Below are 15,764 nucleotides of genomic sequence, written 5' to 3'. Positions count from 1 at the left end.
AACTGCACAAGCCATGCTGCTTATCCATTACAGCTTTGGGACCTGTTTTTACTGAGTAAAAGTTTAACTTACTATTCTGCTGTAGCCACAGCATTAGAAACAATTTAATTACACTGCACCCTGAATGTTCCTTGCAAAGCAACAAATGAAGCTCTGTGCATTCAAGTATCTTATCTCCAGAAACATGAAATGTCCAAAGCATAAAATATGGTCATCCATTCTTGGTCATATTTTAAACACGTTTATTAAATTGTGTCTTATTTCAAGTTATAGTACCTCGCTGCTAGCTTTTACTCTTGTTGATCATCAGATAAGTCTTGAGTCAGAGACAGAATTTTCTAAGGCAGGAACACATCAGCATTTAAAAGGTTAAATAGATACAGGAAGGATTTTTGCCCCTAAGAGTTACAATGGGGCAAGAAGCAGATTATTTGATTGCCTCAAGAAATCTCCTTCTGTCTTTCTTTGCTTTCCTCCTTCCTCTTCCCATCTCTTCCCCTGCTCCAATGAAATATGCAAAAACGGAAAATGCGTATGCAGGCAGGACGGAATGGTCATGGCTTCACAAGTTTATTCCTGGACAACTGTCTTCAAAATGTGAAGTCTCTGCTGACATTAGTGTTCGTGTCAGCTCTCTCAGACCACAAACATCCAAACCAAGTAGATTCCTGAAAGATCACCAGGCATGAGCAAATCACTTTCACTGCTTAATCAGCAACTACATTCTCATTTTTGGGGTAGAATCAGCCTTAAGAAACTTTATGTGACTCAGTTATTTAAAAAACAAAAAGAAAAAAAGACAGCTGTAAAGCACAAGCTAAGAGTATCTGATGACAGACATTCCCCTTGCTTTTTGATACTACAAAGGACCATGACTTAACAGCCTTATATAGCAAGTAATCTTAGTTGTTTGCTGCATCTTGACTGTAGATGGCACAATATGGAAAGTCTACTTTACGCAGTACCGTATCGCCCTTGATCTCTCAGTGGGTCAGCTACCAACTTGCAAAATATGAGAGAAAAAATTTCCCTACCACAGTAGTGTTAAAAGGACAGGTATGTTAGTGCTTATGAAGTGATTCAACTACAGAAATTAAAATGTCTGAGTACACAAGTTACTAAAATAGTAATAATAATACTGAAACACTAACTTTATAGAACCAGCATTTTGGGCCAAGTCTGATCTAACAGGGTTACTTCAGGGTGGGCAAACTAAAAAGGCTGACACTGAACAGATGACAGACCAGAGGAAGTACACTACATAAAATGTGCTGGGTGTCATGTAAGCTGCCAGAATACCTGTAATGAAACAGCAACATGACAAAAATTTACTGTGCTAGACCACCTCAATCTGGACCACAGCCCTAAGTAGTAAGGTGGTGTCTGACCTCAAAAACATGGCCTAAGAACTATCCCCAAAACTGCTTACCAAGCAGGAACTAGTTATTTTAGTGTCTCATGAAGAGTCAAGCTACGTGCCAAGTACATACACACATCCAGGCTCTGGTACAAACCACACATCACTGGGAGCTGCAATATACAGAACACTGAAGTACAGGAGGGGCAGACATGTCAGTTCAAAGCAGTTCTGATGAAATCTTAAATTAGTAACCTGGTGGAAATGCCTGCTATAGTGAGGTCAACATTGCTCACTGGTGTACCCATGATCTGAGGTTGTCTTAATATTGAAAATTCATATAATTTAAATAATTACTCCATAGGAGCTTTGTAGAGTTACATCTCAAGGCCTGGAAGGTAAAACTGTCCTAACTAAAACATGCCAGCACTAACATCTCCCAGAAGTCACTGGGATAACACAGGTGACCTAAAAATGTATCTGGCTACAAATCATACTTGTTAGACAATCAGCAGGAGGTGATCCTGGAGTGGTGGTGCTTACACTACAATTATTTTTTTTTCTTTAATTAACAAACCCATCAACATGATTTTGTAACTATAAGTTTATTTTTAAATTGACAGCAAAAATAGTTTGCTGTGGATTTTTTTTTTTAATACACAATTTACTAGGCAAGGAATTAAAAAAAACCCTGTGTTTTATATCATAAACTGTGATGGCTTAATATCCAACATATAAGATCTGCTTTTGTAATTCCTAAAATAAACTACATACTGTGGTTTAGTCCTGTATCACTGTGCCTTGAAATAGCTTTAAGAATGTGCATTGTGTACTCATATGGTTACAATTAACTCTGGGGTAAGTGGTTGCACAATCAGGGTGTGTTGCTACTGGAAAACATTTTCAGAAACTAAAGTAGCAATCAGATGTAACTAAGTCTGTGTGCATGTGCAGATTCTCTACTTTCAGATTTAAACAGAGTTCAAACCCCTCCGTTTTGGCAGTTCAGAAGCTGCCCCTACTGAACCTTGATACAATTAACATCCTGTGACAATCAAACATTTCCTTGGACAGCTATGGGAAAACATACTAAAGATGTTTTTGCTTTTTTTAATATTCACAGAAATTCCTTCTGTCATCCCCCATGGAAATGTGATTGCAGTGAGAAGGAGGAAGAATGGGCAAAGCAGACTCCCCGGCCTCAGAAAATAACCTGATCTCCTGGAGCAGCCCAAGGTTCAATGGAGAGGAATGCCAGAGGGAAGCTTTACATCGGAGAGAAGCACCTCCTTGGAGGAAGCCCTGCATTAAGCCTGCTTCTCCACATTCACAGTTACGACCTCATTAAGCCACCCCAGCAGGAAGGTCTCCAGAGCATATTCATCTCTATGTTCCTTGAATGATAGTCAAATTAAAGCATCATTTCTGAACAACTTTGTCAAGATATACAGAGAAGGAAAACACCACCCAAGCCTAAATTTGTTACATTCACATAGAGAAAGACTTGCTCCTTTTGCAATCCTTCTGCAATAGCTCCTTAAATCTCTTCCTGCTGCCACTGCTGATTTGTATTATGTGCTTTCAGAAACTAGTTGTAAGCTTGGTCAAAATTCCTAAAGCTTGTCACGGTATCATACACAGACCACATTCCATATTTTTTGCTCAAACTACCAAATGTCTATGTGAACTACATGAAAGAAAAAAAAATTTAAGTGCTCATTTAATAGCTTTTTGCATTGATGCACAAAGATAAGCCCACTTTTTCTTCTCACTTACCAATTTGACACTGCTTATTAAGAACCCTGGCAAGACCCTTACAAGCCTTAAGTTATCACATTACCATAGAAAAGTGGCTTATGCTATACTTTACGCACCTATTTTCATTGCTGTGCCTCTGCAAGATTTGTTCAGGTCTTAAGACTTAAGAGCTTAGGAAGCCAGCCACAACCAGTAAATGCCATGAGATGAATCAGCACTGTACGGTCTAGTAGTAAAATTCTCTGCCATGTTACATCCCTGCACAAATTGTGAATCTTGGAATTGGAAGCCTAGCAGTTTTTGGGGCAGTGGCAGGAATCTGAGCACACACTGATCTGACTCTGGCCATTAACCCTCTTGGAGGGGCAGAGGACTTGAGACAGGTAAGACAGAAACTGAGGGACCATGGAGAGTTTGATACTGGCTACTATGCACAGCCCTTGTGCTACTCCATGACCATAAAAAAAAGACAGGATAGTGGCCTGCGGAATCCTCTGAATGTATCCGCATGAAACCAGTGGAGTTTGCTTGATGACTGCTCAACACTGGCAGTCCACGGCTGTGCCAAGACTTGATCAATGATGGAAGAGGGAGTGGTGAGAATGTGAAACTCTCTGGCTATTCTAGACCACAGAGCAGCCTGTAGACAGCTGTGCAATCCTGCCACATATTAGAAGAGCTCAGCCCCTACAGCAGTGACTTTTGCTTGAGGCCACACTGTGGCCCAGAATTAGAAAAGTGCCATATCAACGGGAAATATTCTTTGTCTCACTACTGTATGTCAGGGAGGTATCCTTGGAGAGCCAGCACTCATTTCTGATGTTCAATACCTTCACCAAAAAACTCACAGGGTGGAAGAGGGAGTGAGGAAAGCTGGAACAAATTTGAAAATGAAGCGGAGGTCTCTACTGAATGGTATGTTAAGCAAGATTAGCATGCAGACAGCAGAGTAGGAAACTGCTGGGCTCTACGACAAGCAAGGAGGCTGAGAATTCAAGAACAGAAATAACTACTCCCTTGATCTCAGATGAAGACGAGACTAAAAAACTCCTCTCCTAGCTCTGGCTAAATTATCTAAGCAGCAGGTAGAAGCTAAGTGACTCCAGTGTGCAGCCAAAAGGGAAATGCCAGGATGCCATGCTGATAGCTAGTGTGCCAGGTTAATGCATGACTGATTTGCCAGCTCTAGGGAAGAAAACAGAGTGAGCCAGGGCTTCATACTTCCTAAAGTAAACTGGGAATTACTGAGAGGGAAGACGGGCTTTTGTAATCTATTACTACATTCAATAACCATCTATTTTAGTGATTCTATTCAAAAGAAGCACCAGCTAGCTGGCCCCTTAGGTCAGAGGCAGGCGGGTGAAATCACCTACAAAGTAGAGTTTATAGAGCAGAAATAAAGTCTGTGTTCTCAGTCAGAGGCCTGGCAAATGCGAGTTTCAACATCACTCTTCTACCTCAGACCTGGGATTTTATCTAATTATAGCAAGGTTGTCAATTACTGAACCTCCATGTGTTCAGCAAGTCTGGATATTTGACTTCAGCTGAAGTGTTTTGTATGTGGATTACTGAGAGTTTATATGAGAACGGCTCAAAGAACTGAAAAGAGAGAAAATAAGGGCAGCTTGTCCTAAACTTAAGGTCAGCCATCCTGTGAGCAATGAGTTTGTCTAGATGATCTCCAGGGTCCTTTCCAACCTAAGTTAATTAAAAATTCCAGAATAGGCATAGCTGCAGGTGACTAAGCTGAGTAACTGGCATTACTACTGGAGCAAAGCTATACATTTCTCATTGACATACCCTACTCAGGGAGGGCACTAGGGAAGATCCAAATTTTCTCTCCTTTCTACTACAAGCAACAGTTGCAAAAAGGGGTGGCTAGAATTTGTCATCTGAGGTCACACTTAAAAATGCCCAGCCATTTTAACGACAGTTGCATCTGCTACAAACCCCTAAGGAAAAACACCCAGACATTCATTTAGCTAATTTATACACGACAGTTAAAATGTCGGTCAAAGGAACAACTCAAACACAGGCATTTTACCTAAGAGTAAATTTTCAAGGCTAGACTAGAGGTCTGGATTCTCTAGAAGCAGTGTCCAGAAAAGGTCTGTCCTGTTTAGCCACATAATGCATAAACAAAGCAGCATTTATTAAAACTAATGGGTATTTATTTCTTGTGTGCACTAACTCCTTCTTGCCGCTGAAAGAAGTTTTAGTGTTGCTAAGTCATTAACTATGACGTATGTTATGAAATTTCCACTTGCTCTGATGTTTTGCTACAGTCAGCTCCATGACAAATGACACATGAACTGGTAACACAACAAAAGCCAAACATTAAGGATTACTTTCTCCCCATTCTCACTTGCCTCCATGCGAGCTTTGTAAAAATCCACATCATGAAGTTTCTCTTTGCACCGAACAAGTTCCATCTCAAGTCTCTCAACACGGTTTGCCCTCTCTCTCAGAGAGTCGAGCTCATCTCTATATGCTCGGGCAGAGCGAGCATCTGAGGCCAGGTAGATATTCTGTGAAAAGTGACAAATAAGCAGGGAGAAGAAAAATAATCTTAGTTAATACTTTAAAGCACGTTCTTTAAACTCTGTTTTTATTTATTTACTTACTCATTTTAAGCGTAGGTGAATAGCATTCCCCTAGCTCAGGAGTAAGAGAATTCTCCTATTAGCCAGTAAATTCTCTACAATTACAGAGAGGCTCTTCATCCTGTTGGGACATTTCTAACGCTTGATGCTGCATAAGCTTCAGGCATTACTAGGCTAATTGCAAGCTGAACAGATGAGACTGCTCTCACCAGTTAAGTGTAAAGTGTAGCATTGCTATGCCATAGCCATAATCATCAAACAACTTGCTGGAGTAACTTGATTTCTTCACTAAAAAAATAGGCATAGCAGTATTTTTAGCCCCACACTGAAGGGGGCTTTTTTAAATAGGGAAGACTATCACAACAAAATGAGCCCATCTTACCTCTTGTTTTATTTTTTGCAGCTCTAAGGTAAGCTGCTCAACTTCATGTTTAGAATCTACGAGCTGCTCAGACTTCTCTTCCCTGAAAAGGATTAGAAAAATCTTAGTAAGAATTTTTTTTTTCCCCTGAAACAATATTGATTATATGGAAACTGATAGGAATCTGGAAAGGAAGGTAGAAATCTCCTAGCATATTCTGAACATAGAGCTGTCATGACAGTTTCATAAAAGCAAAAGGGTTTTTTGTCATACCATACACATAACAGATACAAGTTTGCAACTCTACTTTTATACTAAGGACCTCTGTTTAAATCTCATTGGTGCTACTGCTGTCATAACTAGCTTCACTGGTCTCTGGACTTTGCACTAATACTTAAGAAGTGCAGGTAGCGGTTGGCATTTTAAAGAGGGGAAGCATGCGATGAGACACAAGAAGAAAAATGGAAGTAGCCATCACTGTGTTTAAAGACCAGTTAAGAAAGAAGAAAGATGGAACACCGATACTAGCTTCCCACTGCTGTGAATAAAAAATTTGAAAGATGTGATTCTAAGAGGTCCCATGGAGGCCAGTATACTGGAAGCCAACAGGCACCTGCATTTTCAGGATGTGCAAGACTTATATACTAAGTCTCTCTAGAACAAATCACTGGTGACTCACAACTCCTGACGGATTCTTCTCAGTTTAGCCTTTGTGTCTGCCAGCTCAACTGCAAGGTGCTGCTTGTCTTCATTAGAAAGAGGGTTGGCTGGGTTTGGTGAAGAATCTGGACTTGGTGCTTTCAGAGGACTTGGTGGTTGTTGAGACTGCAGATAATCTCTCTCTTGAGTGAGATCTACAATGACCTGGAAATACGGAGAAGTATATAGTGTCAAGAGATAAATAGTATAATTATATATCTAAAAATTATTTATAAATGTAGAAAATTATTAGCCTGGCATTCTACAGAATTCAAGTTATAGCCAGGAGGGAAGGTTACACAGAGGAGGAAAGGAATCTCCACTATGTTCAGACCACTAAAACATTCCCCTTCCAATGCTCAAAATAAGCATTCTGTTTTGCTTGGAGAATTCATAAAAACCTATAACAACTAACAGTTTTAACTAACACAATCACAGTTAAAAGCATGACAGAAAATTAACAAGTTAAAGGAGGGGAGAAGCCTCCTCCAGACATCTGAAGGGAAAGGAACTGATGAGTCAACAACAGATAGGGCCATCTTCACAGAGGAAAAAAAAACTAGGTAAGACACTGGAACCCATGATGGTAGATACCCATGGAGAGACAGGCAAGCAGCCACTCAAAGATGAATGACTGAGCAGATAGGCAGAGACAAAAAAATCCAAGACGAAGTCACAACTTCAACTATTTTGGTCTCTCCACTTCATGGAGAAACCACTCCACTCCTCTTTACCAATCATTTCATCACACCTTAGATTTTATGCACGAATCAATGAAAAAGTCCAAATCTGTCTACAGATTTTCAGAAGTGTACTAGAAAAGTGCAGAAGAAATAGAAACCCAGTGCACAAACAAGACACAAGAGAAGCAGTGAAGCCTGAATCGGCTGCTTCACATGAGCTCCATATTGGAGAGAAATCATCGTACTTCTGTGCATTCATCTCTCTCATCAATGAGCCTCCTGAGGTGGAAAACCATATTCCTGGAGAGAGACTCTAGTTCTTCTGGGGCCATATCTGGGAGCTCCAGCCACTGCAAGTCAAAGACGTTCTCCTGGTTGTGAGTCACCTAGGAACAGGAGCAAAAAAATTGTCTTTTCACTGGTTGATTTGTAAATTTGTTTGCTGTATATGCTGCATCCCCCAGGTTTCTTCTACTGATCAATTAAAAAACATACCACACTTCACCAAAACCAGGTTGTAAATAACAAATACAACTACCTTAACTCTCAACTGTAACACCACCCAGCAATTTCTGGTATTTAGATTTCTGAATAATTATTAAGGCTGATTTTAAAAAGTGATCAGATACATATGATGATTAATAGCACATGTACTTGCATATTAGAAGTATGCAACTGTCTTACTCTAAGCATCGAGGTAGTCACCACAGGGATTTGAAGGGACTGATCCCACACCGAACAGTTAGGCTGGTGTCTCACTGAGAAGTAGCCCTGCTTTCAATGAATTTGCAATTTGCAGCTGATACAGCTGGGAGGAGCTGCCTTTAGCAGAAATGTCTCTGGTTGCTGCTAGCAGTGCACCTTTCAACTGCTATCTTACCCAAGCTGATTTCCTCTGAACCATTTAGCAGAAAAATGTCAGGCAAGTGTCTCAAGCCCAGTTAAAGACTGTTCCTGCTTTTGTCATAACCATGTGCTTAGTTCATCATGATTTTATTTTTTTTTTAAAGCAGAACTACTTTTTAAGTGGTAAGAAAAAAGTTTCTGTCTTAGACTTTCACTATTTGTTCTTCGAATCCGAGTGTACCGGGCTTTCTATACCTGCACGCGCTGACGGCCAGCCTCAGCCAGTGCCCGCGCCCAGCGAGGTGCACCCAGCAGGGGCTGTTTCCATGTGGCTCTCCTTTGGGCTTCCAAAGCAAGCTGGCTCCCAATGCCTACCTGTACTCTCTGTACTCCCTTCTACGGAAACCTCAGAAGTCCAACAACACTCATCATTGGATCAAACTTCTCTTTAAAAACAGAATATATGTCCAATTTCAGCTGCAGAGTACACTTTTCAAGACCACCTGAGCTCAGAGGTCACTGTCCAAAGCAAGCCACTGGGGAGAGGCTGTGTCTCACCTACCACAGGGCTTGGGGACTAAGTGCCTACACCATTGCTGCAAGGAGCACTGCAGTTCCTAAACCATACATGCTTTTTGGAAATACTACACATGTATCTTTACAAGAATTCCTTCTACATAGCCTATAACAGGCAAGCAAGGCATTTACCACTGCATCTCTTTAAAAAACCACTGAGCCAAGTAATGTTCCCAGCACCTATCATTTTCATCTTGTAATTTGATTGCAGTAACACATTGAATCTTTTTTTGGTCAAGTTCATGAATCCATTATGAAATTCCAAGCATCAATATTGCATAGCAAAAAAACCCCTGTTAAGTCAAGAGAGGAAGAGATAAAAAAGTCAAAATAGGCAATGCTGAAAGTCCCACCTCCTGAATATGTGACACAATGGCAGCTTGGGTTTCAATATCCAGTTGTTTTATTCTTTCAATAAACTCTTCTTTTCTTTCACACTGTTAAAAGAAAACACACCCTGAAACAGTGCTACATACCCTAAAACTTACTGCAACATTTTTCATTTAAATAAAAAAAAATCCCCACACTGCTAACAACAAAATATTCAAGATCTACACTTTGTCACACTAGAAGGGATAACACTTCATTGCTCCATATGGAGCATGAACTGAATCATGCATCAAATTATTTAAAAACTTTTTACAGTCAGTACAATTAAGGCCAGGTTAAATGGCTGGCTTTGCTCTTTAAAAACAAGTTCAACATGCAAGGAGATCAAGAGGTGGGGCAACAGCCAGAGGAGATCATCACAGCTTCATTAATGGAGCTGCATAGACGTAAACCTACACTTACACTGCATCATTTAACATGTCTGCTTTGCTGTTTGCATTTTGTTTCATTTTGGCAATGAAGAGAGATGCATCACTTTAGATACTATTCACATCAATGCATAATATTGCTTGTTGGACTAAATCAACTTGTGCTTTAGATTAAAAGACGGGGTTGGGAAACATTCTGAATAAAAATGAGTGACATTTCAGATAACTTAAAGATTTACTAAAATCTGTTTAAGGCTTTAAAAGAGGCAGACACCTGCTATCTGTGTATCTGTGATACTATACTAATAATATTGTTGCCTTCTTATAACAACTTTGCATTGTGGAGAAGGTAAGCACTACTTAAAGTTTTTTTAAACTCATTTACAGTCTCCTTTTGGGGCCTGGTTCTGAGTCTCAACCATTCCTTTCACTGGGAAGAACCTCAGACCCGTAAATGGGCCCGAGGAGGCACAGCAGCTTGCCAAATAAGACCTTTATTCTTTGTGCTGCAATACAACACTGAGATAGTTCAGAGCAGCCATATGTAGACAGCTTTACCCTGACATAATTGACTTGACATAGCTGAGCAGGGTAAGTGTCCTAAGGCATGACAAAAACACTAGACAGACCTACAAACAAGGTCAATTATAAGCAAAGGCTAGCCTGCAACGCGTCTATTGTTTACCACCACAGAAGTTTGGTGGGCAGAACACTGATTTCTTTATCTGGTAACTGTCATGCATTTCTGGGGAGTTTCTCATATACATTGCCTATTTTAATAAATGCCGTATAAAAATCCCCACATGAATATACAAAGTATCTACTCATTTTGGACTTTCTACATATAACATTCAATCAAAAGATTAGGCAAATAAAATCAGGATTCATCAGACAAGTGTTTGGACTGTTAGCTTATCTGTTTGGCATTAATATGTACTCTTCCACTCTATTTTAAAACAGTAAGAAAACAAACCAACAACAGTCTTGATTTCAAGAACACTGTTCAAAGCTTATCTCTTCCCATCTTGTTATCAAAGTGGACTACTTAGTTGCAAGAGTACATATCCTGCGGCTGTTTAAGCACTGGCAACAAATTGAGGCTAGTGCTATCACAAAGCGTGCTTCCTTTCCCCTGCATTTCTTTCATTCATCTATTGTGTCTTCTCACAATTTCAGCTCACAAGCTGTCCTGAGCTAGAGATTCGTTCATATGGCACTGATCTTTGGGTGGATGTTCTCAGTCCAGAAAAAAAAAAAAGACAACAAAAACCAAAACAGATTAAACAACAACAACAAAAAAATCTTATTTTTCAAGCCTTTAATGAATGTTCACCTGCACAGCACATCCCAGAACCAACAACAGCAGCTTCTTAATTTCATCCATACTTTTACCTGGAGAAGAAAAAAATGGAATTAGTACATATGTGCAACAAATTAAGCACTTGCAAGTGATCCTCTCCAAAATAACCACCTGAAAAGAGAAATAAGACTTTGAACAAGTGCCTGAACAATACAATAGATATGTGCCCATTATAAAGTTACCATACTTTCCATGTAACAGTACAGTTCTTATGGATTAGTTTAAAATCCCAAATACAGCAAGACTTTTCTTCCTTGATGTGCTATCATCACCTACATTTTCTGAGGCTTTTCTGATCAATGCCAGGGGAAAAAAAAAAAATCCTTTAAATACTTCAGCACATTTGCCCAATGCTTGTCCCTTGTTTTGTGATTAACAAGGGGGCAAAAAAGCCCACCAAACTACCACCACCTCTTCCCCCCCTCCAAAAAACCCAACCAAAGCTAAACAAAAACACCCTGGGCAGAAGCAAAGGAAGGTTACTCTCAAAGAAAGAGCTTGTCTGTAAAATAGTTGCCGCTCAGACTTCCCAAAGCTGAATGCCATTCTGTGCATATAAACTCTCTCCGCAAGATGTTTTAGCAAACACATTCTCTCTCTGTTCTGCATTAAAGCCTGTTCACACTTTGAAGCGCAAACCCCATGCGCTAAGAAGGATAAAAAATGAGCGATGTCGGAGGGAGAAGATGCAGCTGACCAGATGCTGGGGGAGCCGCGGGGGGTAGGAGACACAGGCAGGTTGTTACTGTGGGGAGCCCCGCTGCGGCCAACAGCCCTGCCCGCCCCCTCCTCAGGTCAGGGGCGAGAAAGCCGCGCGAGGGGAACCGGCGTGGCTTTGAGCCAACTCCAGATCTTGTTTCGACAAAATTAATGCGGGGATTGTTGGGTGGTAAAGAAAATTACGTATATCAAAGTTAGAAAAAGGGAGATGGAAGGCGAGGAGCTTCAATGAGGAAATAAAAAAAAAAAAACATTATGAGTTAGGTTCAGGAAAAGCCTGTCCTCATCCACACTGGGGGAAGAGAAGGAGAGACAGACAGGCCACATACAGTTTTCTCTCATCCCTATACATCTGCAGGATTCCTGACACGGAGCATCTACCTGTGGGATAAACACTTTCATTTTATACCCTGCTTTACTTGGCTGTTCAGTTGCTCCTATCACTAAATAGACAGATAAACAATTTCTGAGTGCAACTGTGCTGGCAGAAAGTTAGAGGCATGTGCAGGACCCTCGGCTGGGGAACTGGAGTTAAGCTGACTCATGAATTAAGCTGCCGCAGCGCCCCGGATGCACAAAGGCACACTGACCTAAATTACCACGGAGGTGACTTCCATTCTCAGAACCTTGCAGGCCAGCGTGACCACATGCAGGCAGCTTAGGAAATAACTTGTTTTCTGATTTCAGGGCACATAAATGGCCCAAACCAGTCTTTAAATGTACCTTATTTATTCAACAATTTTTCAACAACTTTTAGGAATGTTGATCTTTAAAATGTTTCAAGAATGCCCTACAGAAATTATCAGTATACTGTATGAATCAACACTAGAATTCTCAATGTCCAAGTCCCACATTATTAATCAGTAAGACTGCAAGCAGGAATTCTTCTGCAGAGAAGATATATTTAAAACATGCTAGCTCACACTTTACCCTGTAAACACAATATTGCTTATTTCCCTGCAGAATATTTAAAAACAGTTTTTGAACGACGTGCAATCATTCTTACTCTTCTCCCCATATCTAGCAGCATACATGGCTTGCTCTTTTCTGAAAAATTACAATTTAATATACAAATAACATTTCAGTCTGTGAAAGTCTGATTACTTTGTATGATCCTGAATAACACAATCTTAAAAGTAGACAGTGTCACAAAAAACCACCTCAGCAACAAGAAAAAAAATCTGTTACTTCATGAACAATTCCTCTGAGGGCACTACTAGCCCAAGGAGATACTTTGTTTGGTCAGAAGACTTTTTTTTCCACAAAACTGAGTTCTCACTAGAGTTTCAGCACTGGGTTTCATTCTGCATCCGCTTCAGAGCAGACCCAGACCAGGGATTAAATGCAGAGCATGCTTGCGTGACATGAGAGCAAGTTACTAAGTTATGGAAAGCAAGGGACTCAAGTGTGTGTGTCTGTGTGATTCTCCTAAACTTACTCAGGGTAGAGCATCTTCTCCATGAGGGACTGAAGGAGTAGCCACCAGGCTGCTTACCCCAGATCACACCAGACAAGTTTTCTAACCCTTGCATACTCTGGGCATCTCCATCTGTTGACAATAAATTCCAATCTGTGCACCATGGCGTCACAGCTATCCTCAGGGCAATCCTGGTGGCTTGAAATTAATGCTGCTGTTTTCTAAAATGAGTACTTTCCAACAGTGACGGTATCTATACCTTCTTAAAGACATGTGAGCTGTTTAATCCATCCAAACCACACTCTACCTCTCTGCACCAAAGGTAGTAGGGCATTGCTATTCTCTCCATGAGACAACAGAGAGGCATCAGTGATGCTGCACAACCCTGTGAAGTGAAACACCTTCAACTATTACTGCAGAGTAATTTAGCAAGGTCAACCCTGTTCTCCCACACCAGGGTCTGACCTTGCCTGGAAATACCACTCTGAGACCTTTTCTTCATTTGGGCCCTCCCATCAGGAAGAGAAGCTGAGGCAGACATGACAAGCCCCTTTTGGCTGAGAAGGCCAAGCCAGAGTTTATAGCAAAGAACAAGAAATTAAAAGACTCAAAGTAATCATGAGATTATTAGTTTGCTACTGTTTTAAAGATAACATTTGGCAGTCTGCTCTCCCCATTGGTAGCTTTTACAGAAAAGTTTGCTGTCAGGATTTTTCCAAGTTTTCTTTTTTAGTAAATTACTTTATGCTTGCAGACATGCTATACACATGTAATGCAAATGAGATTGCACCACCCACTAGAAATACTTTTAAGGTTGAAAGGTCTTCTTAGCAGATCTACTCTGCCAGCCACACAAGGGTTTCAGAAGATCATGTATGACTGTTTTAGAGTCAATTCTTTGGGCTTTCATTCATAAGTTGTTTCCCATGGGATGGAGACAGTTTGTTGGCATTAAGGCACTCTGAGATCACTCATACTCAAGCTAGTTTTGAGTAACATTTTAAAGCCTCATAGAATAATATTATTTACAGGAGATAATCATACCCTATTTCTTCTAAGTATGAAAAAAACCTCTCTACCAATCTAAAGTGCTTTAGAGAGAGTTTTCAATTAAACCTCAGAATGAGCCAGGAAGGGATTAATTACCCCTTTCCCCTTTTGTCTCACCCACAGGAGAGCTGAGATACCACACACTTTAGTGAATCAGGGTTACTAAGTGAATCAGAAACACATCTAGGATTATTACACAGCGCAGCAGCTAAGGTCTATACTCAGAACAGTGCATTTATCCTGTAATGCATGCCAAAGAAAAGCAAACGATCTTTAGCCCCAATTCAGTCATGCCTCCTAAACGGTGAATAATTCTGTGGTGTTTTTCAAAGGGTTTGATTTGTGCTAATTTAATAAGGTGGTAAAGTTCCTTGTGCAACTGCATAAGCAGGAATGCGCAGGCTTCCCTATGCTGGCTCATTGGGATGACATATGTCCTTCCTAGATGGCTAGGAAGGAAGTCTGCTGGGTCCACCCAGGCTTATTAGCTGACCTTCCCAAGACAGTGTCCTCCTACGACCTAGGATGCAAACGCTTAGGTCTAGCGCAGCTCCTGGCAGACAGGTACCCACAAGCTGAAACAAGTGGCCATGATTCAAACCAGCACTTAAACAGAAAGGTGCTGATTTAAAAAAAAAAAAAAAAAAAACACACACACACACCACCACCACCACAAAAAACCTCGCTTTTCTTTTATACCTTTTTGAAAATTCCAGGGCAGCTGCTCTCGGGCCACATGTTTGTGCCTGCAAGGGAGCCAGCCACCTGGGGGATTTGCAGAAAGACCATCTGCTCCCAACTGTGAGAGAGGGCCAGCAGTTTTTTTGGAAAATAAAGGGAGGGAAAGCCCAAGCACCACCTGTGCATCCTGGGAGCCTCCCTCTGCCAGAGCCAGGAGACCCCTCTGCTCTCGCAGGGGACGGAGAGTGGGAAACAGATGGCAGGACTCCAGGAGAAGGCGGGCAGAGGGATTAAGAGACACAATAACAAAAAAGAGCACCAAGGTACAGAAAGAATACAGACAAGGGCGGTGGGGGGGAATAGAGGGGATAGGAAAGGTGTCCGAGAAAACGGAAACAAGAGAGCCCAAGCATGTGAAATCTTGAGCTTGTGCTGCTTCTTCCTGTGCATTTCTACTTTGACATTCCTCCAGCAGAGGAGAAAGAGCGGCGGCACGCACCGTGCTACACGGAGCGGCCAGCGGATGTGCTGAGAAGGTGGGAAGGGCTGAAACACACAAGAACCATTTTTCCCAACTGTAGCAACATCCTGAGGGAGAAAAGCTTGAATACTAAATTTACACTATTGAGGCAGTGTTTTGTTATTAACTTGATATTTTATGAACCTTTGTGCCTCTGGAGGCTTGTGAAACAAAATGAGGAAGGAAACGAGACATGAAAAAATACCCCAGTGAGCATAGACATCTTTTATGATTTTAATGAAAAACAGTTTCTATAGACACTTATTAGGAAGGACTTTGGGCTCTCTCATTCACAAACTTAACGTGTAATTTGAAAAGGGGATCTAAATAGCAGAGGTTTTTGAAGATACAGAAATGAGCCTCCTTCAGGCAAAT

At 41.0% G+C, this 15,764-nt stretch overlaps 1 protein-coding gene across 1 annotated transcript in view; it reads right to left on the bottom strand.

Annotated features, from left to right (window-relative positions):
- The window catches only part of CCDC88C (coiled-coil domain containing 88C), a gene marked incomplete at its 3' end in the record, with an annotated part of 95,761 nt that overhangs the window by 36,027 nt on the left and 43,970 nt on the right, over nt 1-15,764 (bottom strand). The window contains exons 5-10 of the mRNA XM_082000779.1: nt 10,975-11,033; nt 9,237-9,320; nt 7,707-7,847; nt 6,759-6,943; nt 6,101-6,182; nt 5,485-5,643 (exon numbers count right to left, since the gene is read on the bottom strand). Of these exons, the coding sequence (XP_081856905.1) occupies nt 5,485-5,643; nt 6,101-6,182; nt 6,759-6,943; nt 7,707-7,847; nt 9,237-9,320; nt 10,975-11,033 (710 nt within the window). The remainder of the gene's footprint in view (nt 1-5,484; nt 5,644-6,100; nt 6,183-6,758; nt 6,944-7,706; nt 7,848-9,236; nt 9,321-10,974; nt 11,034-15,764) is intronic.

The sequence above is a fragment of the Phaethon aethereus genome (assembly GCF_964289735.1).
Source record: "Phaethon aethereus genome assembly, chromosome: 5".
NCBI lineage: Eukaryota > Metazoa > Chordata > Aves > Phaethontiformes > Phaethontidae > Phaethon > Phaethon aethereus.
The sequence above is the reverse complement of the archived record's forward strand: the minus strand, read 5'-3'. Positions and strand labels throughout refer to the sequence as shown.